Here is a 24,318-nt window from a genome sequence, read left to right as displayed (position 1 = left end):
GAATAATTTTGGAATTAAAATTTATGAAAAAAATGAAGACTAAAACTACAACTTGCATTCCACAGGCAGAGGCTTCTGTGTGTACGATTCTCTGAAATGTTACCTCTGTGCACCACATGTCCTTTTGAGTTCTTCATTATTTGTGAAACATCTTCCAACGTTTGCAAAATGTTGTGTCAAACGGTGCCAGAAAAACCTGCTAAATTTCAGGGTTGAAAGGCTGTCTTTTGCAACAAGCCAGAGGTCTGTTTTGCAACAAGTCAAGGTCTGTTTTGCAGAGGTTTTTAAAACAGAGCCTCGGAAACTTTGCAACGATGCAGGGGACTGCAGGCAGTGGGGGCTGCCATCCCCACTCGTGGGCCTGTTGCTCATGTCATCAGCTTTGAACGTTGTTACAGAGCGAGCTCCGAAAGAACCCTGGTACAGCAAGACTGGGGTCTTTTTTCTCCATAAAATAAAACATGAGGGAAATGGTAAACTAATACTGCTTTAAACTTCCTACTCTTTTTACAAAACGCATAGTTCACGAACACTGTCATTTATAACTGCATAGAGAGCATAAATTTTAGAAATCTATTACTGTTTGCATGACACATTTGTTGGATTGGGTGAGGCCACTACTTATGTTTATTCAGAGACCAAAGTCTGCATGTCCATATCAAACTGTGAGCTGATAATGTCAATTTTATTTAGTTCATTCACATAAATCTTCAACAACATAACCCCACTGAGTATTAGAAGCCATTTTAAAAGAACAAACAACAAGCAAGCACATTCTCATCTTGAAAGTATAATTGTTTTGAGTTAAAAGATTAGTGACATTTATATTTAGTAACATTTAACTGTGTGGTTTTCTTGATGAGAGAAAGTATCAAAAATTTGTGGAAGAGCACCATTTGCATGGTTTTCTTTCCCAGAATACTCTTTTCTAGGGAGTTACATCTATTGACCAGCAGGGAACAGGATCGCTGGTTGACTCAAGCCTGTAATCTTTCTTGTATTGCCTGAAACAAAATCAAAAAAAGAAAAAATTGTGATAAAATACCCAGAGGGCAGGCCCAGAATGGACCTTATGTTTGCGATGGTACCAGGAGTCAGAGGGGCTGTGCGCGGGCAGAGCTGGCACCTCCCCGCTCCTAGAGCTGGAGGCAGCGGTGATGGGGACACCCAGGACAGCGAGCAGAAACTGCATGCTCACAGCGTTTCTGCCACATCACAGAAACTTAATAAAAGCAACTGAAGTGTAAAAATTTTTTCTCGTGGTAAATCCAGCTGAGGAAACACCCTCCCTCTATCCACGTAAGCGAGGCAGCAGAACCTTACACTATTTGGCATTTTTTATGCAAACGGTGGCCCCAGGGCATGATTTCCCCTCCCCAAATAGGAGCCTTGAGCCCTGTAGCATCACTTAACAAGCAACAAATTCAGGCTGTTAGGGAAAAATTCAAGCACAAGTTCCTATTATTTACACCAAAGAGGTGTATTCTTACAGACAAACACGCCCTTAGTTTTATTTCTTTTGATCTCTGGTATTAGCTGATAAGATACATCTTAAAGCATGTACATCACTCACCCTTATCCCCTATCGCTTACCTGGTAACTTTGTGCTCAGATCCAGACACACTTAGGAGTCTTTCGTCAGCTCCCTGATTGACGTTGGAATTATTCTGAAATCGTGCTTTTGAATAAAATTGACCTAAGCAACAGACACACAAATTATTTAAAACTACAGAACATCTGAGGATTGCTGTTCACTTAACCCAAGTGACAGCTATAACACTAGGAAAGCAGCCATCTGCCTCAGAAAGCAAGCAAACCCCCAGACCACGTTTGGAAGCTCCCTTCGTAAATGGAGAAAATTCCTGTGTTTCAGCTGTGATCTCCTGTTATCCCTAACACTCCTCCACAGCGAGATCCAGCCTTGCTCTGATGGGGTTTCACCTTTTTTGTGTGTGTGTGGTTTTAGAATATGCAGCCTCTCAATTTGCAAAGTTTTTGAAACAACTTCAGTTTTAGTCTCATCAGGACTTTTGGAGCTGAGATGTTCAGGACCAGCTGGCTTTCATTTTGTAACCCTGATTGTTTACAATTTTATGTCCATTATTTATAGCCCATTATTTGACATCATATTAATTTCCTGCATAAATTAGGTCATTCCACAGCACTGTTGAGGTTAAGCCCAACTATTATTTTAGTCTTATTTTAACATTTTCTAAACCCCTAGCAGTCTGTTTAGGCTTGTACCACCGGCGAGCAGAAAAGTATTATGTTGTGTTTGAAGGGTAACACCTCCCCTCTTCGCAGAGTAGGGTCTGGATTGCGGTGCCGTAGAAGGGGGTGTTAGATGTCTGAAAAGAATAAACTAAATGTAAAGTTTCTGTAGAACCCCCTGACTTACAGCATTCCTGCTGCCGTGCCTGCCCATTGCTTTTCATGGGAGCTCATCAGGACCCAGGGAAGTAAAATCTGAATAAGGGCTTAGGATGTGGCTGAAAAACCCCCACTATATTCTCATTTCAGGAGCTTAGTTACAAGATCATCCTTCTTTGCTGCACACATCCATCATGATACATACCCAGAACTCCACTGACTTTGTCAGAAAAACGGTCGCTGTTCAAGAAATACAGCCCAAGGAAACCATCTGGAAACTTTACAAAGGAAATTTTTACTGTGACTGTATCAGACAATGATGCTGTAATGCTCCTTTCCTTTTCAACTGAGACTCTCAGCCTAGGAAGTAAATTATTACGTTATTTCCAAGAAGAAAATGAAGAAATAAGATGTATTTAACTAGCTGACATTAATTCATTAAAATAATTTAATTTTTGCCTTTGCCTCCTTGAAATTGCATTTTTCATGATCTGTTGGTGGTTATTTTTAAGCTAGAAACATGAAGGAGCATACCTTTTATCTCTATGCTGCACAACAGATCCTTCCCATATCAGGTTACATGCAAATACACCAACAGAGAACTTTTTGCTGGTGAAAACACCTTATTATCCATAATGACAAGAAATGCTTGGATGGAAAAAAAAAGAATAGTTTTTCCTCATTTTAATGAGAAAAAAGGTAGACTAGATAAAATAATTCAATTTATTTTATGAACAAGTCAAATACTTTTTTCTTGGATATTTTGCAAGTTTTTTCAGGCCCTGCCTTTCTTCTGACCCATTAATTTTATTTTGACCCCAGATGGGCTTGCAGAACACAAAGGTGCACTGTAATTTTTCTCCCTTGCAGATCAGGTTTGACAAAAACACACCCACACGCGCTGGTGCACAAAGCGCTGTGGTTCCCAGGGCTCGGGTGCTGGTTTGAAGCAGGAGGATCATTCTGCTTGGCAGACGACAAATTAGAGAGGGGCATAAATCCAGCACGTTCTTGGCTCCGTTAGAATTACAAAAATAATTGAAAGCAGTTGTTTTAGGACTTCTGTTATTGTCTAGAACTGCCTGTAAGGGAGGGAGTGCTGTGTGTCCTGTCTGCCCCCACCAGCAGCAGATCCTCCCGGAGGTTTATTCCGGCAATGCAAAAAAAGCTGGTGGAACTAGCTACATTCAGCTCGCTCTTGTGGTACTGAAGGATCCTGCTGTAATTAGTCCAACAAATGAAGGCTACATTTCAAGTACTCTTTCTCCAACAGCGGGCATTTAGTCACAGACAACTATTCAAACACTTTATGCATTCCCATTAAAAATGTCAGCTGCCTAGATGTGAGTTATTGCTAAAACTGAGGAGAAAGAAAACTTCAGCCTGTGTGGAGCCAGCTGATGTATGAAAGAGACAGTAAATGTCAAAGCCATCACTTTGCAGTACTTGCTCTGTGGCTGGAGGAACACAAAGTGCCTGGTGGCAGCCAGCACGGCGGTGGCACAGGGGCTGCTATGTGCTGCAGCGGGTCCTTTTCTTTGGAAAATAAACGTTCTGCCTCTGACGTCGAAGCAGAAAGGCAGGCTGGTGGTGCAGTTGTTTTGATTCTCTTACACAGGCATGGAGAATTAAAATCAAACCTTTTTTGATCTCTGTATTTGAAATGGGGGATTGTGAAGGTACCCTGCTTCCGCTCATGTTGAGTTACTCACCAGATTTCACATTTGGAAGCACTTACTTGAAGTAAATGTGAAAGTGGAGGCCTGAATGAAAAAAGATCTGACTCACATTTTCAAGTCTGGGAAAGGACGGGGCGACGTTCCTTACCCCTGGGCGGTGGAGGTGGCTGACTCCGTCCATGGCAGCCGAGTGCTCTCGTTATTGTGGCTTAGGATGATCTCATCCGTGGAGATGTGGATTCGTGCGGAGGGATTCACATAGGTAATTTCAAACTGCACAAAGTGATTTATTCTGTCCCCAAGTTTCCCCGTCACAGTGAGTCCTTTAATAACATTGACAAATTTGTCGAGTGACCGTGTTTATAAGGTACGAGTCATCTTAATAAAACTACTTCAGCTTTGTTGCTAAGGCAACTTAAGGGTCTCAAATCTAGTTTTGGGAAGCACAGCAGCCCCGGATTTCAGATCCACATGCCCCCAAGGCTGCAGTGTGGTCACCAGAGTCTATTTACCCCCACATTGCCACCTCCTCTCACAGAGGTGGCTCTGCTCCATAATCAGAGCAGCTGACAACCAGCGCTTGGGGCCACAACTCCTCTGAGTAGAGGACCACAGCAAAAGTGCAGTGCTTTAAGAGCATGCATCTTCCCATTAGCACGTAGGGACCATGGGTTTTAAGATCTCTGCATCCTCAGAAGCCCCCAAGGGCTGGGCAGGGGAAAAACCTCAAGGCCATGGATGTGACACCAGGAGGAGGTGGTGGTGACCCACAGCCAGACCTGTGAGAAGTGCCCTCAGCTGTTGCACAGTGAAAGTTAACATTGCCCAATAGAAAAGACAAATTTAACCAGAGCCTCTCCAGTCGCTGCAAGGTGGCAGGTATGATATGGCCCTTCACGGAAGGGGGTTATTCCCAAAGACACCAACTGCTCTCATAGACCAAAGTGACCCTCCTTGTCCTTGCTATCAGGGGTAATCTGGCTCACTCACCTTGCTCCGGATCAGACAGCAGGTGGACAGAGGGCTGTGCTTTTCCATCAGTATTTAAACAGATTATTTCATTTTGTTTGGGTAATTGCAAGAGAAGCTGTGGATATTCGTTGGCTGAAAAGTGAGAAGAACAATGTTAGCATGCAAAGAAAAATCTAGCCTGTGCCCTTTGGATAGGCACAGCAAAATTACTTAATAATTTTATACCTAAAATATTACTTATAGCTTTTCTAGAATAGAATGATTAAAATCAACACAGTAATAATTATTGAAAAGCACACCCAGACACAGCATTGTGATACAAATGAAAACAACAGATTTTTTAAACTTAGAGTTTATTAAGGACAACGAGCCCTTAAAAAAGCTGAGGCTGAAGACCTCTGGTACTACATTTCTGTTGGTGGGTATATCCTCGAGCCAGAGAGGCTCTCTCATGGGACACGGGGATATTTTTCACTTATGTGGAAAAAAACAGCCAAGGATTTCAAGGAGAGATAAAGGGTTTACACAGAGTTGATGCAGTCAGAAGAAACATTAGTGTATGAAAAACTGTTACAGTACATTACAGTTATATTAATTATTAAAATAGGACTAGTATATGTATTACTTACCAAGAGGTTGTGCTCTCATTTTGTCTCTTAGCCTGACAACTAAAATACTTAAAATTAGTAAGAAGAGTTTAATGACACACTTTTCTCTAAGTTGGCTAATGAACTTAGGAAGAACACTAACGAAAACACAGGAAGAATACTGTGACAGAAGCCTTTTTAGCAGAGCTCTTCATTGACTTCTACAGAGAGCTTTGCTTAAAACAAGTTGTCCCAATGGAGAAAAAAAGTACAACATCCAGTGCCTATTTCTCTTAGGATCGAGCGAGCCACTGGGGCATGGTCAGCCTGAGCTGCCGGAGTGTTTTGAGCTGCGTTTTCAACGGCTGCTACACAGCATTGAACCAGCACGCCCACCCCAGATCCTCTCGCACGCAACTGTGAATAACTACCTACTGACGACAGCTTCTTGTTCCTGCCAGATTGGGGCTCAGAGTGCCATCGACCTGAAATAAAAGGTTTTTCCAATGTTTCGCTGGTTTGGGGTCATGCCTTGCATCTCCCTCCCCACCCTTTGCCCCATGGGAGCTCGTGGCAATGCTGAGCTCTGTCCCTGCAGCGCCCTGGGATTTCCTCCTTGCAGGACAGGCACTGTCATCGTGCAGACGGCTGTGCCCCACACTGGCTTCACACAGCAAACCCCAGGACTGGTAAATTATTTTTTTACACCCATTTCCTTCAGCTTATTAATATATGCTTTTCCAGATCTTTCACATTTCTTTTCAGGAGGTATACTAATTTTTTATTTCTGAAAAGGGACGAAGATTGTTTTCAGAAGCTTGTAGTTCATTATAAAATACCTGTGGACTGAAATACATATAATAAAAACTAAATTGTATATCAAGTGGGCATCCGCAATCAAAATGTATTTATTAATGTTGCTATGAACCTACATATGAAATGAACTTTATAAAATTATTCTGAATAAAAACAAAGGAGGAGCACTTACCAGGAAGTGATCCACTCAGTCTATAAACACCTGGAGAAAGAGAAGAGAGTATCTGTATTTTATTCAAGATTGTATTACAGACCTTACAGGAGTGTTTCAAACATCAACTCTGTAATTCTCCAGCTGCATCTGTCTTCCTTTCCCAAAGTAAACTATCTGCAGTAATGAAGTCCACAGAGCACGAGCACTGATCCCTGGAAAATATTTCCAGCCAAAGGATGGAAATGGACAAAAACTACTAAGAACTTTGTGAGGAAGGGATTTGCAAAAAGGGATTTGATTGTCTGCTAGATGCCTGGGGCCTCACCCGCCTTGTGCATGGGGACGAGGCAGGGGAGTGGCAGTGCCTGTGCAGCAGAGCTGCCTGTCCCCAGTGCGAGGGCCGGTGCTTCTGGTGGGAGTGGGCACCTGGCACGCAAAGGGACTGGCTCCATGCGGAGCTACAGCACCAGCACAGGCTCACAACACCGTCCCTCTGGAGCGCTGCAGCCACAGACAAGAGCTGTTACTGGCAGTTAAAAATCAGATGAGCTCAACATGAGAAATTGCAACAATATGCAGAAGAGCACATCAAAACCTCCCTTGGTCCCAGTAGCCCAGCATCCTGTTTGCCCCTTCTCCTCCCTGGCTGCTCCAGCTGCGCTGGTCCGTGACGATGGAGAGCAACGGAGCTCAGCGATGCTCTGGCAGGCACCAACGCCAGATCCAGCGGGGACATCCCTGTGCCCTCGAGCAGCCATGCCTGCCAACCATCACACCACACCTTGGCACCTTTGAGGGAAGGGCAGCGCCAAGCCCTGCGTGCCCCCTGAGCAGGGCAGGACAGTCGCTGGGCCGTGCTTCTGGCCAGGGAGTTTTCTGCCATTAAACTCCCCCGCGCCACTTTGAAACAGGTAACCTTCAGAGAACGGGGCAGCATTATAATTCCCTCAATACACTTCTGTGAAAGAACTAGAGCAAAACCAGGGCTTTTCACCTATAAAAGCATTGCTATTATGATGTATTATCATAGCTGAGATTATCAGATTAATAATGCTGGAAGTTTAAAATTAATTTTTAAACATATCTATTATTTCCAGAAAGAGAGAAAAAAATTACCTAAACCCTCCTCAGAAGTAATTCCAAAATATCTTGAGCTTAATTTTTTGACAGATGCTTCGCACATGGTAGGAAGAAGCAGAAAACATCATTAGCACCATTCACTTGAAGAACTACTTTTCCTCATGAATAAAGTCAATTTTGGCCTTCAAGACTTTCTGAATGGAATATTTTCTCCCTTTGACCATGTTATCCACCCAAAAATGTAAGTCATTGCTTACGTTTTGCTTCACATATTTTTTCCAAATCTCAGATACTTCCTTCTATAGAACAACCACCACAAGCTCTTCTCCCCGCCATTAGAGACTATTATGGAAATATGCTACTGGAAAAGAAGAGAACATTTACCTCCTGGAAAACTGCTGCGCTTCTCATTATCTAACACAAGGAAGAGGGACAGATTAGTGTCATACAGTCAACACTAAATAACTTTACCCATGTGCAAACCAGAAAACTGGGACAAGTGGTGCTGGGCTTCAGGTGATGAGCTTTTTTTTGTGTTAAAGAGTAGGTAGACGGAGCACATGCAAGACTCCTAGCAATGGCATGCTTTCCTCCCCTGCATTCATTTTTCCACTTTAATGCTACAAAGTGCAGAATCCCTTTGCAGTGGCAGCAGTGCTGAGTAACAACTGTTAAATTACTTTTAATATTTAAACAAATTATTTTCCATTTCAATAGTAGTGCCCATTTCACCACTTCACCTTTAAAAAAAATCCTGTATGTTTTATTTTGAAAGGAAGCTAATCCCTGAACTCCTGCCTCCGATGTGGCTTATTACCGTGTCACATCACTATAAAATGAACCTATACTGGAGGTCAACAACAACTCATCAATAACAACAGCATATTTCAGGGGGGCTGTTTGATCCCTCTTTTACCGGCTTCGCTGGGCTTGTTCGCCAGCTCCGTCTGCTGCTGGCCAGCGGGTTTGGTGACCACCATGGAAGTGAGGGGTGTAACAAAGCTGTACCGCAGAGAGAGCTCTAAGGCTTGCGCCTCCAGGGTTTTCTTATCCTCCTCTGGAGCTGAAATACTAAAGTCTGTGTTAATGATGAAGAAATAACATATAGAGACTATGAGCAGGTCATCTTCAGATTCCTTTTCATATTAGCTGTGTCTTAACAGATATTTTTCATTATTGAAGGGTGAGTAGTCTTATTGGGATAACTCAGCTGTTCATGTGCTTGAAATTATGGAGATGCTTATGAAATTATGGAGATGTTTGCAACGCTGGAGCCTATGTATGGTTCAAAGACATAAAAATAATAGATAGATGATCTATGAAATGTCTTATGGACATACTTATTGTTCTTTTTACTAGCTGTGGCCATTCACTTATCTACAGACAATATTTCTGGATGTGTAACAACAGCTCAACATAATCCATGCAATTAAAATCTATTTCATAGTAAAGTCATGAAGAATGTTTTATATTATATTTTCATATGTGTATACATATATATACACATTTAATGATACAGCGCTATCATAAACGGAAAGGGACCTCATGTTCCTCATACAGTAATGTAGTATTCTTCCAGTATACTATGTATTTAATACTATCTGCAGAAATATTTCTGCTTCTTTGTGTTTTCTCAACATATAATTTGTGAATAAGGAATTTGTGTTTTAAGAAGTTAGAATTTGTAATAAGAAACATTAAAATAGCTTACGATTTTTCCAGAAGCTGTTGAATGGTTAAGTAAGCCCACAGTCTCTCTATGAAATTTCCAAAGATGTAACTTTGATTTTGAAATACTTGCTCCTTCTCTTTGACATTTGCTTCTTCTTTAAGAGTCAAGTCACTAGCATGCTGAAGTGGGAGAAAACTGACCATCAAAGAAAATTTCAAGACTTCTTTTATAGTCACATTATTAGACTTAAAAGAACATCTTTCAGTACCAAAGTGCCCTTTTTGTCCTTCAATTTTGTCCTTTCCCATTGGAAAATGCAACTGCAAACTCCCAAAGAAGCATGTATTTTGGATATATATTTCTGGACTCGAAACAATGTTGAAAAAAGGAGGTAATGAAATTGTTTTATTTCAACATTTTTGAGATAAATAATTCCGATTTCCTTCTTCATTCTAAAAATACAAACCAGTTTCCTAAAAATGCTTGAAAGGCCAAAATTTTATGGGTTTGAAAGGATTAAAATCCTTTCGAAAAATAAACTTTTTCTTTTTAAAAAAAGCTGTTTGATTATTTGTGGATATACTTCAAGGTTTTTCTTTTTTAGCAAATTCAGGAGGGGAAAATTGTTAGAATTCTCAAATATTTTCGTAAAATGGGAAAACAGCTGAATGCCCAAATGTAGAGAACATTTATTGCACACAAAAGACTTCTTGAAGTCTCCTATTGCACCATAAAAGACAGAAGGGAGATATGTTTTTCACAGTTAGTAAACTAAACACTTACTGACTGAGCTTTAATTTCTACTGGCAAAAGATCAAGCTCATTGCTAATTTTTCCAGATACTATAATTTCAGATCCTTCAAAAAACAGCTCGAAATTGTTCTTGGTTAATCCTTCAACGGCATTTTCTGGATACTGCATTTCAATTTTCATTAATATTGGGGTAGCCACCTCCTGATAAAAGCCCTAAAGAGAAGCAGAGAGAGAGAGAGCACGCACACAAATGACTGCAAAATTATGCAAAGCAATATGTTGAATGCCTAAAACCCCCTTAACAAGAAGGGAGCAAAGCTTTTTCTTCAGCAGTGTAAGACTGCTGCAAACCTAGAAAAAAAATTAAATGTTTCCTCCCTGGTTTTGGCACACCTTCTCCAGCCAGGCTGGCGATGCCCCTTAAACTGTATTTCCCATGGTAATTCAAGTACCCAAGCAGCATTCCATTATCACTGTCCCACCCAGTTAGGTGTTTTGCTTTAGCCACTTTTCACATCTGATTTTTTAAACTTGACTAATCCTGAGGATTAATCTTTCTCTTTCTGGACTGGGGCTGGTGTTAAGTAAATCCAGCCTCTGCACATCCAGCCAAAACAGGTAGAAGTGGCTTCCCAAAAAAAAAGAATGTCCCAAAAGTTATAACCCCTCTCCAGACAGGCAGGAGAGACCCAGGCTGGTGGTACTACAGAGCCTGCAGGTGCCTGCAGGTGCCTCAAACTACCCGCTGGTTTTTAGGGAAACCATAACAAACAGCTTCCAGTGGTAGTACTTCAAGCAGTTTGAAATCAGATCCATTAACAGAAATTTTTCCACCATCACCTCCCCTGGACAATTTGTCTTTGTAGACGTACAGAAACGTGTGAGTTTCCAGGTTTGTCCAAATGCAGCTCATTTGAGGACTTCAACTTTGAGTCATGGTTAGGGAACAAACCCTCCGATACCCCAAAATTGCCTTCCTCCCTCCCCAAAACTAAGAGATAAACTCAAAACCAACTCTTCAGCTCAGAAAATCTGTGGGTTTGCTGCTAAGATTAGATATAAGCTGTAGCTGATACATGGCTTTTCTGGCATATTCCTTAATCCTGACCTGGAGCTGCAAAGCTGCATCAGCATTTTCATATATACGACGTGCTATTCCCCTGTTGCTTAGGGCCATTTTCTCCAGGAACTTATAACTGACATCAAACCCAAAGCCAAGGCAGAAAAGAGCGTATTTCCCATTGACTGCTTTCTGAATGTTTTCTTGAATTACTTCCACATTACTCTCACCTGTAATTGAAACAAAAACATACCCTTGGTCATTTGTTTTTTGAAAGTACAAAAACACAGCAGTGGGTTTAATGGAAAATTCTGCCTAAAGTCTTTTAAAAATAATTCAGAATAAAATATTAAAAATATATGGGACAGAATTCCATTAAAAGAATTGGAGATGAAAGCACCACTCTGCATCTGGAGTGCCAGAACCTGATTCTCCCCCTTAATGACTTTTACTAACTTCTACTCATGTCATCGTGGCTAAGTGAAAAATATTTTACAAGATTACAGGGGCCAGAGGAGGTTTTTAGGACAAAAGGAACACACGCTACAAGTTAACAGCGCAAGGGATGAAAACGCTTGATCAAGTGTTGGGAAGACAAGCACCATCCATAAAAATTATCTGTGTGAATTCAGAGAAGAATGGATCAGTTAATGGTGTAATTCAGACAAACTGCAAATTAACTCAGCCATGCTGCTCTCCCAGCCCCTTTGCGTGACAAAGGGAAAATATTTTAACACCGTCATCTTATCCCATTTGAAGAGCTGATGGCCCTGTATGGAGAGCTTCTCTATCAGCATTTCCAGGCAGGAACTGTCGCTGCCTGTAGCGATATGATGGGAGCAGCTCAGATTTTTCCCTTTCAGCCTGCTTTGCCAAGGAAGGCAGTGTATGCAGTAATGCTGCATGTATTTGCCTGGCACTCCACCCCAGCCTCATTTCTAGCCAACCTGTGGATGTGCAGTGTGCTCGGGGGTATTTGAGACTCACTGTGGCTGTGCCGAGCAGGCAGCAACGTAAGCTGAATTTTATTAAAAAACCCAAATAAGTAAACCAACCTCAAAGCAGTACAGATCACACTATCTGAAAGGCAGACCGATCTTACTGGAAGGCTTACAGCTGAATTAATATTGCTGGCCTCAGAGAGATGCTGGTGCCGCACAAAACTTAGACAAACTCCTGTTCAGAACAAGTGATGTTTGTGCCATTGCATTGGGGGCCACTGTTTATTTAACCCAATATTTCTATCTCAACCGTCTGGTTTGTGCTATCACAGCTGATCACTAGTTAAGACCTAGACACGGAAAAGAATACAAAACAAGAGGCAGCTTGAAAATATCACAAGTTTGGGGCAAAGAGGGTGGAGAAATATAAGCAATACCTCTCAAATGGGACCGTACATAAAGTATGCCAAATGTCCATGTTTCAGCTCTAAGTATTTTACTTCCACGTTTCAGCTGTGCCTGGAGTATCTCCAACAATTCCCTTGAGTTTATAAACTGGGAAGCCAATGGTATTTAGCAAAACAGTTCCCAGCTAAAGGACGTGTAGTCATGGGCAGGCAGGCTCTGCCATCACTTCTCACAGCCCTTGCCAGAGCCCTCTCATAATCATCCTCTCTCTGACACAGATCCAGCGATAGCCCAGCCTGCTTATATCAAAGCTCTTCTGAAACACAGACTATGTCTATCAACATCTGGGATGCAAGTGTAAAAGATAAAAAAAAATCCAGGAGAGAGAGGACTGAGGCTAGAATTTACTCACCAGAAGTGGGCTGGCCGTCTGTCAGCAAAATAATCATGGAGACGCTCCGTTCTGGCAGCCTCTCGGCTTTATCCAGCACGCTCACGGCAGTCAGCAGGGCACGATTGATATCTGTGCCTATAATGAGAAAGCAGGCATCACTCACCTAAAAAGGATAATCATCTGAAGAAATCGGTGCACTTCATCTGCAGAGGCCCTGCAGAGTTGTTTGAAGTTTTCTGCAGGAAGTAATCCTTCAGAGAGATGAGGATTTAGGGGTTTAGCCTACTGGGCTTAATTACGGTGTATTATATTGCAATGGCAATGCTGGAGTATTCTTTTGGGAGCATTTTCCACATGTATGTCATGGGAAATACAAACATGTCTAGAGCCATTAAAAGGTGCTTAAATAAACACACTGTCATCTGTTAACCTACATTTAAGAAAAGTCTCCTAGCCTTATTTGAGAAGTCAAAGAAAAGAGCTGGGCACAGGTGGGCTTTATTGGTGTTAGTGCCTGGGATAAGAAAACCTACATTAATACTAACCGCGTAACAGTAACGGAAGATATAGCCTTTTAGTTGTGCATAAAACTAAATAATAAAACAAAGCGCACTGAGTGATGCAGCAATTGAAATGCTTCATGCCTATTTTGACTATTTTGTTTCTGTAGTGTGGCTTACATGGGAGAATAACTTTGGATGCATTTTATTTTACAAGGGGACCCTTGATATTAAAAAAATGAGCAAATTGCTGTCAAATGTTGAGTGAATTGCCATTTTTCTGTAGAAAAAAAATGTACTATTGGGAAATCTTCCAGCCATCTCTGTTATAAAAAATCTGAAACAAAACTTTGTGGCTTGTGTGGTTCATAGATGTGACGTAATCATCGCTCTCTATATCCATATCATAATGTAGTCACCAATCCATCCACTCCCATAACCAGCCTTTCTATCCCACTCATCACTCAGAAGTATTAAAAACTTACTTGCTTTGTGAGCACTGATGGTAGTTCTGTGGCAGTACATGACTAATAAAAATAATAATGTTTTTCTAAGCAATATATTATATTGGGGGCGTGTTTGTGGTTACAAGCATCTAGGCGGTGCCTTGTACCTCCACTAGCAGAAAGAGTTTGCACAAATCCTGCAGCACTCGCCACGTTCTCTGCAGTGGCTTGCAGCAAAGAGCTTTTCCACTCCACCACTTTGCTGCTAAAGGTGATAAAGCTGAAATGATCTTCTGGGCGGAGGTCTTGCAAAATCTTCAACAGAGCGTGCCTCGTCTGTTCCAAGGAGAAAACAATCACTTTGAATATTTCTACTTCTCTGCCAGAACTGGGATTGGAATTGCAGTGCAATAAGGGGGTTTCTCTAAAGCACTATTCAAGATGCAGCCCAATGCCCTTATTTAGTCCTAATGGTATTTTTCAGGTTGAGACCATCAAAAATGGCCGATTCACTTAACTTACAGACACAAAACACCACCTATGGGGGCTGTAGCCGGCTTGTCTGCTCTCTAGCAAAGCTACATACACAGTAATCAATAAAGGTAAAACAGACAAATTAATTCTTTAAACTTCATTAAAGAAAAAAATTAGAAGCAAAATATGCTGCAAAGATAGAGACAGAAAAAGTACTCTCTGCCTTGATGTTTGATACCCATGAGAATAGCTGTATCGAAAAGTGGTGCTCTTTAATAGCTTAAATCTGTGCATACGTATTTTCAAGCATTTCTATATGTCTGAAAATGTTGCTGTGTACAAAACCAGCATGTGTTTCAAAAGTGACATTCACAGTCACTTCCTCGGAAGGCTGGTGTGCATGACTGATGCAAGCAGAGGTCAGGACTTTGAGGTAAGTTACCTGTTCAATTTTTCTGCCTGCCATGGAGCCACTTCGATCTATAACAAAGATGACATTTTTGGGAAACACTGGCATTTCACGGGGTGCAAAGTAATGCACAAAATACCCATTGACAATCTGAAATACAGAATGTGAAATCATGTATAAAATTACATCTAAATAAATAAAAATTGCATCTTAACATTCTGGCATAGCAAGAAGGGAGGTGCGTGCTCAGCATTCTGTTCTTCTAGATAAGCCCAAATCAAAGCACTATTAAAATGTATTTCCTAGCTGGAAGCGAGACTATCTGTAGAGAACAAATTGCAAGAGAACAGCATATATATATATTAAAATATATATATATATATTTTATACGCCTCAGTGCCATATGTATGATATATCTGTGTTATCACTGTATATTATGTTACCTTTTTATTATCACTTATGAGCACTTCTCTGCTCATTGACTGTGACTGCCATCTTTTAGCACATCCATGTATACTTCATTAGTGAAATGGTATGGAAAATAATGTACTTTATTCCCTAGGATATGCATTGGTCCATAAATATTTTTAAGTTCCTGCTCTCTTTAGTTATGCCTCAGTTGTCACAAGAAGTAAAAGAAAACCGAGCAGTCATTTTGATAGTTATATGAATCACATTTCTCTAAACTTCATTTACAAGATGCTACAAATACACCTTAGATCAGCCAAAATAATAAAAAAAAGAATGTAAAGAGACATCTATAAAGTGGCAATATAGATTTGGTATTGAAACAAAATTTGAAAGATTGATATTTTTTTTTCCATGGATCATCCATTTTTGCAACGTGTTTGGTGTCTCTGAGGATTTACTGAACGTCGCCATCAGTTCCTGCTGACCTCGGATTAATGTAAATAGTTTTTCCTGTCACTCTTTGTGTTTCAAAGTAAATGTTGCTGTTTTGCTGATTGCACTTCACATTCAGATGTATCTATGATCTGAAAGCATTTTTATTTCTATTTCTTTTTTACCTGTATATCACCTGCAGTGGCACCTCTCTTAACATCATAACGCACAACAAAGTCACCGTTGAGGAGGGTTTCATTGAGTTCAGGATTTATCTTCTGTTGATCTACAGTTGGCTTAAATAAAATATGAGCCTGCAAAGCAATCAGAAGAAAAGATTTAAAGCAACATAACTTAAAGCTGCCACCGGCAGTACCGTCTGGCAGCTGCTGCTTTACCTTGGTTTCATTCTGCACTTTCGTGAGCGCCTCAGTTAACTCATTTGTCATAAAGGTGCTGTCTGTCTCCAAGAAGCGTATACCTTGGGGCTCGAAGATGTGCACATCAATCTGACAGCGGAGAAGAAGTCAGTGTCAGCATCTTGGAGGAAACACAGCTGTGCCTGAAAGATGCGGCAGTGCTCCCTGCCCAGCCCTCGCCGGGGCAGCTCACCTGGAAGTGCTTGACAAGCTGCTTCGGTCGGACCTTGATCAGCAGCTCAAACTTCCCCAGCTGCCGCTTCAACAGCTCCTCATATGCCAGCTCAAAAGTGACTTTGCTGGCGGCCGCAACACTGACGGACACGTGAAACTGCTCCAGTTTTCTGCCTGTGATTCTGGGGGGGGAGAACAGAGATTTATGTCCTGCGGGGAAGGTTTGTGTGCAGTAGCCAAAGTTTATGAAGTGTGCTAAATAATGGCCAAGGGGCTGCATGGAATAAGTAAAAAAAGAGTAGCAGTAAATCTTATTCATCATAGAGAATATTTTTTACATTGCAAGCGGTATTACATACATCACATATATTACATTAGCGTGTCATGGGTGCTGCATGTGCAAGCTGAGAAATGGAGCAGAAAACTCTGCATGCCTCAGACTGGGATCAAGCAGGACTGGGACTGAATACGTGGGAAGCACAGATTAAATATACCCAGAAGGCGTGATGTCTGCTCAAGTGCCATGGTCCTCTGCACTTGCGGGGAAGCAGACTCAACAGCTGAGCATCATCCCAGCCCGGCAAGGCGCTCCCGGGGGACAGCGAGTCCCAGGGCAACACTAAGTAGTGACACCTCCCACTGAAGCCCATTGCAGGACCAGATATAAATCATATATATATGTGAATATATATACATATACACACATACCCCATCCCTCCCAACAAGAACCCAAGGCTGCTTTTCACATGTATCTCCCCTGAGAGGTGGCTGGCTTCAGGGTTTAACCCACCCCCAGCCAAACGAGAAGCGTTGGAGCAGCCTTACTCAGGACAGCAACGTACTTGACAAGGCCGGCACTCTGCCCGTGCGAGACCGCAGTTTCATATTCCTTTTGAGCAGAAGCTTTCTCCTTTATTATTCCCGGGTACACTTTACCATCAATGGACCTGTTTGGTTTCCATAAAAATTAATTAATATTAGAAGGAAAGCGCTGGGGAAAGAAACTAGAGGAACGCTGCACTTTGTGGCCCCTGGGGCATGAGCAGGGAACACTGCTTGGCTCACATCCCTCCCTGTCCAGGAGGATGCCAGGAGCCACCACCACAACACAGCCCTCCTCCTTGCAGGGTCTCAGGTGGCTGGAGCAGGAGAAACACCACCACCGAGCATGTTTGTCACCCACTCTCTGCAGCAGGCAGCCTCGCCCTGGCCCTAGCCACCTTCTTTCTATTTGGCTACCTACTGCTTTGCCCCTCAGAGCATTTTGTGCAGGACCCTCCAGAGCTCAGCTCTTTGTGCTTTTTGCTCAGCACCTCCTGAGAAGAAAGATGAACCTGCCCCCAGCCCCCAGAGCTGCTGCCTCCACACCACAGGTAAGGACTGGTCCTACATGGAGAAGTTGGTGATGAAGGCCGTCTTGGGTAACTCCACTTCAAAGGTTGCCTCTCTGGACTCATTAGCTCGGTTGACAATTTTGCTGGTGATGATGGTGTGAGCAAATCGCGATGTGACCTTGCAGTCCACGTGGAGGCTGTAGATTTCAATAGCATGCTGGAAAAAAAAAATATAAACAGGCTGAAACAGAAACACTCAGGTTTTGCTCCTAAGCAGTCCTTACCTGGGTGATGTTACTGGAAAAGTCTGATGAAGGGACGAACTGTTAGAAGGTCCGGCCCGAACTGGGGAGGGGGAATTGTTCACGACCAGACTGGCCATCTGCTCATTCACACCTCTGCCGCTGCAACCACAGCCCCATGCAAAATCTGCAGCTACATCTGCGTGTTGTCATTCCACAGAAGGCTTCTGTCAAGCCTTTTTCTGTGGTCTTCTCTCCTCGGGGTGCTCTGAAGCAGCTGCTGTGTCACCCCAATACATTGCCTAAGATTAACCTCAGAAAAATCAGATGTCTCTTTAAGCGCTCAACCCATGGAAAGAGACCTGCTAGGTTTTTGCATGACTATTTATTTGGTCTCCCAGCTGTTGACTTTGCCACATGTTTTTCAGCTCAGTGCCTTGTGTCACGTACGATGTTTAGCAGGTTTGAAACCCCGCATGGGCCTCCAGCCCCTCGCTGGTTGCACAAGCAGGGATGCCCTTTGAGCGCTTGTGTTTCTCCTGGTCTGGTGCTTCCAGGGCCCCCAACACTCAAGGGAGGAGGGCACTGTCCTGGAGCTGCCCAGGAACACCCCACAGGCTGGCTGGACTGGGAATCACTGGAGCACCTGCCTCTGTAAACACCCTCCTTTTGCATTTGGGATGTCTGTTTTAAAGGCCCTACCGTGTTTCAGCAGTGACACTAAGAAGGGTTGATCTGGACATCACCAGCCTCACAGTAGTCCAATAGTTTAGTAAAATAAAAAAGCTCAGCATCGAAGCAGATCATCGCACTTCTATTTTCAATTTTTCAGCCTCACAAATCTTTTGAATGGCTCATTCATCTTTAGTTATTTTGATAATTCATCTCCTGTACTTTGCTCACCAATTAATAGCATCCACTCTTCTTAGTCAGGGCACTGGCCGAAATTCAAAAGTTTAATCAAGCTAAACATGGCCATTCAATACAAAGCTGTGACCGCAGCTTTGTGCTTGGGCATCAGGGCAGGAGGTGCCACAGCCAACGACATGTGAGTAATGGATGGCTGTTTCTTTTTTCATTATAACGTTGCCAGAGCCTGCTCCATCTCCTGATGCCTACTGACAATCCAGAACAATGGGATACAACCCAAAAATATTCATCGAGAGAACAATTTCCTGATCCTGGCAGTTCGGGTGCCTCTCCCTGCCCGTGCCTCCCTGCTGCCCACGCCCAGCTGGAGCCCTCCCTGCCCAGGCTGGGGCTGTCTCTCCCAGGAGTGTCTCTTCCCAAAGGCTTTCCGAGTATCCCTGAGCATCTCTGTTCACGTTCACTGCTCTGCCACGCTCAAACCTGCCCGTGGCATGTTCGGAGGGGAGGTTTTGCCATGACTGAGGAGCCCCGAGCCCCGAGTCGTGGCTCACTGGGGCAGCACAGGCACATGGTGGCCATCACTGCCCATGGAGCATCCTTCCGGCACAGGAGGAGCTCGCCCTGTGCAAAACTTACCCTGTGCAAAATCCAGCCCGCTGCCACGTGCCGAAGGAATGCTGCAGGGACAAGGGGATGGGGACCTGCATCCCCTCTGCTTGCCCAGCCCCAGCAGCATTTTAGGCTGTGACCAGCACACACGAGCACGCAGCGGGGTGCAGCATGGTGAGGGCCATCGCTGTGCCCTTAGTGAAGGGGGCAGGAGCGGACCAGCCCCCATGTGTACCCGAAAGCAGTGGGGAGCGACTTGTGGCCGCTCCCCGAGGCACTGCAGGCCCATAGACCACATCCACAGCTTCTTGCAGAGTGCTCGGCTGCCCCTGCGGCAGCCACAAGACCTGTCCCTGCCTCCCAGAACCCCCCCTGCATTTCGGTTGTATTTCACACTTTTCTGAATAGGCACGATGGAAGTAAAAACCTGCCAACATAAGGCTTCCTCCGTTTCTCTAATATTAGTATTTTTAAAATAAGACCAGTCACACGTACCCTGAGATGATACAAAACACAGTTTGCTCCTCCAGACAGTACAAATAGCTGTCTACTCCCCTCTTTTCTGTTCCATATAAGTTATTAAACACCTGTCAGAAACCTCCTGGCACTGCAACGGTCCTTGTTTAGTCCTGCTGTAACAGTACTGTGTCAAGATCCAAACCTCATCTGGTGGCTGAGGGAGACCTGTTGATCTTTCAAATTTGATATTTTACATCGCTGGGGAAGAGCTTGATCAGACACATCTGCAAATGCTCTCCTGCCACATTTGTACTATAACAGCCCAAACAAACAACCAAAAAGGCCTTAAAAGGACCCAAAGCTCTGAAATCACGACAGAGTACACCTGCGGCTCCACAGGTGGTGGTTACCAGAGGAGTTACCTGCGTTACCTGGCCGGCTACCGTAATACCACTGGATCATCAAATGAGCAAACAAGATACTGTTAAAAAAAAAAAAAAAAGAGCAAATACCTTTTGAGCAATAGTTTCTGCTAATACTACAAGTGAGGAAAAGACCATCAATGCGAGCAACGTTCTCTCCTCCATTTTGGAAAGACCAGATTTTCAAATGAAAACTCGGTTTATCTTAATCAGTTAATGAGTAACTTGTACTTGGGGATATTATGTAGACTTTGAAGAGACCCAGAAACTTAATATTTACATGTTAAACATAGGGAAAACTTGGACTTGGTTAACGTTTATTTTTCCAACAGATCTTTGCTGTTAAACATTAGAATTTTAATGTTTCATAATGCATAAAGTTAAGAAATCCTTATGTTTTCTTTTTAATCTTAGATCTCACTGTGGCACGTGAAGTCCCACAGGCAGATGAACTGGTCTGTGCAACAAGCTGCATTTTTGGATGCATTAATCTCTACCATATCCAACAGTAATGATTTGAAAGGGCACATCCTTAACATTATCTCAAGCACTTCAGAGATTTGGAGATTGCCAAGACATGAAACATTCACGTGAGATTTTACAGCTGGTGACTTCTTCAAACCTTGTGTCTCCCTGCCCAACTGGCCCATGCGAGGTACGGAGTGGCCCTCTTGAAACATCCCTTTTTGCTTCCTCTAACAAGCCATAATCCTTGTTTGTCAAATAGCAAAGTCAGTTGTGGCTTGTCTTTAGCTAAACAGTAAAAACACAGTAGTAAGACTCTCTAGGGAGAGAGGCACTAAGTCAGTGCCTGTACCTACACATATGTAAGTGTACAAAGAAGACACAAACCACCCAAAAATGAGTGCAACAACAGCCGTGCACGGGAGCACATCTGGCCACATCCAGCCTTACCACAGCTGCGACGCATCCAGCCAGGGATTCTGCAAAGCTGCCTTTAATGTGCACACTCAGCGGGGCTGTTTGCACAAAAGGTTAGTGCTGGAAGAGCTCTGCATCTGAATTTACCTGGAAACTGAGTGGGATGACTCTTTTCGCCTTCTATTTTCTAATAAAAATCTTCATCCAACAGGGACTTCGAGCAGTTCCTGTGAAGTTTTTGTTGGTCAACGTTGGCTTGTAGCCCTGGAAAAAGAAATTCTCTTAAAAGTCCAATTTTATACACAAATAATTATGGACAGTGTTATACTAACACAATTCCCAAAATAAATGCTCACTCATGTGGTGTTTAGGTAGTCTCCTAACACAAGACGGCTCGCATGACTATTTAAAAGATATTTCTCCATCCGAGTAGTTGTAATGTCTACCTCTTCTACAAAGCATGTTAAACACATTGTCAGCAAAAAAAAAAGGGGTTTTTTAGGTAGTGGGGTAAACAGACCCTGGGCAGAACCTGTTTCAAAAGTTCGTCTCCTCAGCTCTACAACTGGGGAAATCAAGGTGAGAAATGGGGGTCAGGGAGCAAACTGTCACGAGCCATTTCTACGCCACATGTCTGGGGCTTCTTGTTTTAGTGGAAAGCTTTCAGCAGACTTCATTTGTTCATTCATTCCCAGCACAAGAAAATAAAATATCTGAAATCTTGAAAATATCAACAGGACGGGAAAAATAACATCCCCCGGGGCTGTAGTTCAGAGGATCTCTTAGACATATGCAGCTGCTGCATCAGGCCCTGGTTCCTGTATGTATTTATATCACAGAATCGTATAGGTTGGAAAAGACCTTTAAGATCATCGAGTCCAACCGTAAACCTAACACTGCCAAGACCACCACTACACCATGTCCCTAAGCACCTCATCCAAATGGCTTTTAAATACCTCCAGGGATGGCGACTCAACCACTTCCCTGGGCAGCCTGTTCCAGTGCTTGACAACCCTTTCGGTGAAGTAAAATTTCCTAATATCCAATCTAAACCTCCCCTGGCGCAACTTGAGGCTGTTTCCTCTCATCCTATCACTTGTTACCTGGGAGAAGAGACCGACCCCACCTCTCTACACCCTCCTTTCAGGCAGTTGTAGAGAGCGATAAGGTCTCCCCTCAGCCTCCTTTTCTCCAGGCTACACAACCCCAGTTCCCTCAGCCGCTCCCCATCAGCCTTGTGCTCCAGACCCTTCCCCAGCTCCGTTGCCCTTCTCTGGACACGCTCCAGCCCCTCAATGTCTCTCTTGTAGTGAGGGGCCCAACGCTGAACACAGTATTCGAGGTGCGGCCTCACCAGTGCCGAGTACAGGGCCACGATCGCTGCCCCAGTCCTGCTGGCCACACTATTTCTGGTACAAGCCAGGATGCCACTGGCTTTCTTGGCCACCTGGGCACACTGCTGGCTCATATTCAGGCGGCTGTCAATGAGCACCCCCAGGTCCTTCTCTGCCTGGCAGCTTTCCAGCCACTCTTCCCCAAGCCTGTAGCGTTGCATGGGGTTGCTGTGACCCAAGTGCAGGACCTTGCACTGAGCCTTGTTGAACCTCATAGAATTGGTCCCAGCCCATCGATCCAGCCTGTCCAGGTCCCTCTGCAGAGCCTTCCTCCCCTCAAGCAGATCAACACTCCCACACAACTTGGTGTCATCTGCAAACTTACTGAGGGTGTACTCGATCCCCTCTCCCAGATCATTGATAAAGATATTAAACAGAACTGGTCCCAACACCGAGCCCTGGGGAACACCACTCGTGACCGGCTGCCAACTGGATTTAACTCTGTTCACCACCACTCTTTGGGCCTGGCTCTCGAGCCAGTTCTTTACCCAGCAAAGAGTACACCCGTCCAAGCCATGAGCAGCCAGTTTCTCCAGGAGAATGCTGTGGGAAACCGTGTCAAAGGCTTTACTGAAGTCTAGATAGAGAACATCCACAGCCTTCTCCTCATCCACTAAGCAGGTCACCTTGTTGTAGAAGGAGATCAGGTTGGTGAACACATGTATATGAACACATGTATACAGGTACGTTAACGTGCAACCAGCCGGCGCTGTGGAGAGATGCAATCTGGAAAGCCCCCCTCTCCCCTGCGCAGGCGAAGGCTGAATCCTGCCTCCCACCATGATTTCCCTGCCCATCTGCCCTGCAGGGAAATCAGGGAACAGCCCTTTCTCAACTAGACCTGCAGTCTGTCCACACAAAAACACTTTTTCATATTGCTTTTTGACAGTATTTTTCCCTTCATAACTCCATGGTAGGTGATGGCATTAATTATCCTAAATTAACACAAAGATGCTGTGGAAATAGATGCATCTGTGTTTGCTTCATTGCTATTTTACAGACAAAGCATCCAGGTGGAAAGCATGCTTCCAGTGGCCTCAGATTTGCGAGGAGATGCTAATGCAGGGCTCAATAATTTATTACTTTCACAGACATTACAAGTTCACCATAAAGAGTCTGTTGAGCACAGCCTGGTCTTACAAGGCTTGTGCTTTAAGTAACTTCTTTTAAAAATAAACTTCTCTTCTTCCAGGCAGACTGTTTATACTACTTGCAAATACTGTATTGTTTATAGCAGGACATGTAAATATGTATATTTTAACAGAGAAAAATGAAAACTGCTATACATCTGATTAACTTCTACAACTCGTGTAACACTTTAATCCCTTAAAATACACAGGATTATACACTTAGTGGCCTAAGATCCCCAAGAGCCAAAGCTTTAGCCTTAATTAAGTGGATCTGTCATCAGTTTTCTAATACCTACATGTAAAATCACATGGATGTTAAAGAGCTGCTTTAACTGCACAGATGTAGGCTGCGTAGTTGGCTCTGCCCCGCTCCTGGCTGCACGGAGCCGGCCAGCACCCAGGGAAGCTGTGAAATCCCTCCCGCATCCCTTTGTGGCTTGCTGAAGCAGCTACAGGAAAATCTCACGCTCAGCCTTGTCCCCAGACTCGAGCATCTTGCCCTGTTTCTGTACAAGCCGCCGACAGCCATCCCTGCTGATGGCCAGTGCCCCTTGCTGCTGGTGCACTGGGCACCAGTCCTGCAGCACCCAGAGCTTCTCACTGTGAGGAATGAACGTGCTGTGAAATTACTTCAGATCACCTTGGAGGAAGGATCCAAATCCGCCATCGCAACAGGAGATACTTTTGTGTGCAAAATGACCTGAAACCTCAAATCCTGGGGCTTTGTTCAGACACTTCTCTGTCACTATTTCTTGTTATGAAAAGGAGGAAAAAAAGGAAGAAAACACGTTTTCCATGATTTGACTTATTAGATTTGCAAGGATG

At 43.5% G+C, this 24,318-nt stretch overlaps 1 protein-coding gene across 1 annotated transcript; it reads right to left on the bottom strand.

The window, feature by feature from the left end:
- Positions 1 to 928: 928 nt before the first annotated feature.
- On the bottom strand, positions 929 to 20,252 carry LOC140658011 (inter-alpha-trypsin inhibitor heavy chain H4-like). Its single transcript, XM_072875874.1, has 22 exons — positions 20,178 to 20,252; positions 17,542 to 17,702; positions 16,994 to 17,098; positions 16,171 to 16,333; positions 15,957 to 16,067; positions 15,744 to 15,872; positions 14,749 to 14,865; positions 14,000 to 14,168; positions 12,905 to 13,021; positions 11,192 to 11,373; positions 10,114 to 10,296; positions 9,370 to 9,509; positions 8,575 to 8,729; positions 8,043 to 8,072; positions 6,597 to 6,626; positions 6,040 to 6,093; positions 5,651 to 5,689; positions 5,040 to 5,153; positions 4,198 to 4,372; positions 2,576 to 2,730; positions 1,594 to 1,696; positions 929 to 1,004 (listed from the first exon to the last, which is right to left on the bottom strand). The coding sequence occupies exons 1-22, from the start codon at positions 20,250 to 20,252 to the stop codon at positions 929 to 931; spliced, it is 2,583 nt and encodes an 860-aa protein (XP_072731975.1).
- Positions 20,253 to 24,318: the final 4,066 nt, after the last annotated feature.

This window comes from Ciconia boyciana, chromosome 11 (assembly GCF_034638445.1).
Source record: "Ciconia boyciana chromosome 11, ASM3463844v1, whole genome shotgun sequence".
Lineage (NCBI taxonomy): Eukaryota > Metazoa > Chordata > Aves > Ciconiiformes > Ciconiidae > Ciconia > Ciconia boyciana.
The sequence above is the reverse complement of the archived record's forward strand: the minus strand, read 5'-3'. Positions and strand labels throughout refer to the sequence as shown.

Coding starts and splice junctions, on each gene's coding strand:
- LOC140658011 (XM_072875874.1), bottom strand. CDS start 20,252: ATGGAGGAGAGAACGTTGCTCGCATTGATGGTCTTTTCCTCACTTGTA. Junction 9,510..10,113: donor TAGAAATTAAAGCTCAGTCA/GTAAGTGTTTAG, acceptor CTCCCACTTCAG/CATGCTAGTGACTTGACTCT. Junction 6,094..6,596: donor ACTGAGTGGATCACTTCCTG/GTAAGTGCTCCT, acceptor CTTTTATTTCAG/GTCGATGGCACTCTGAGCCC.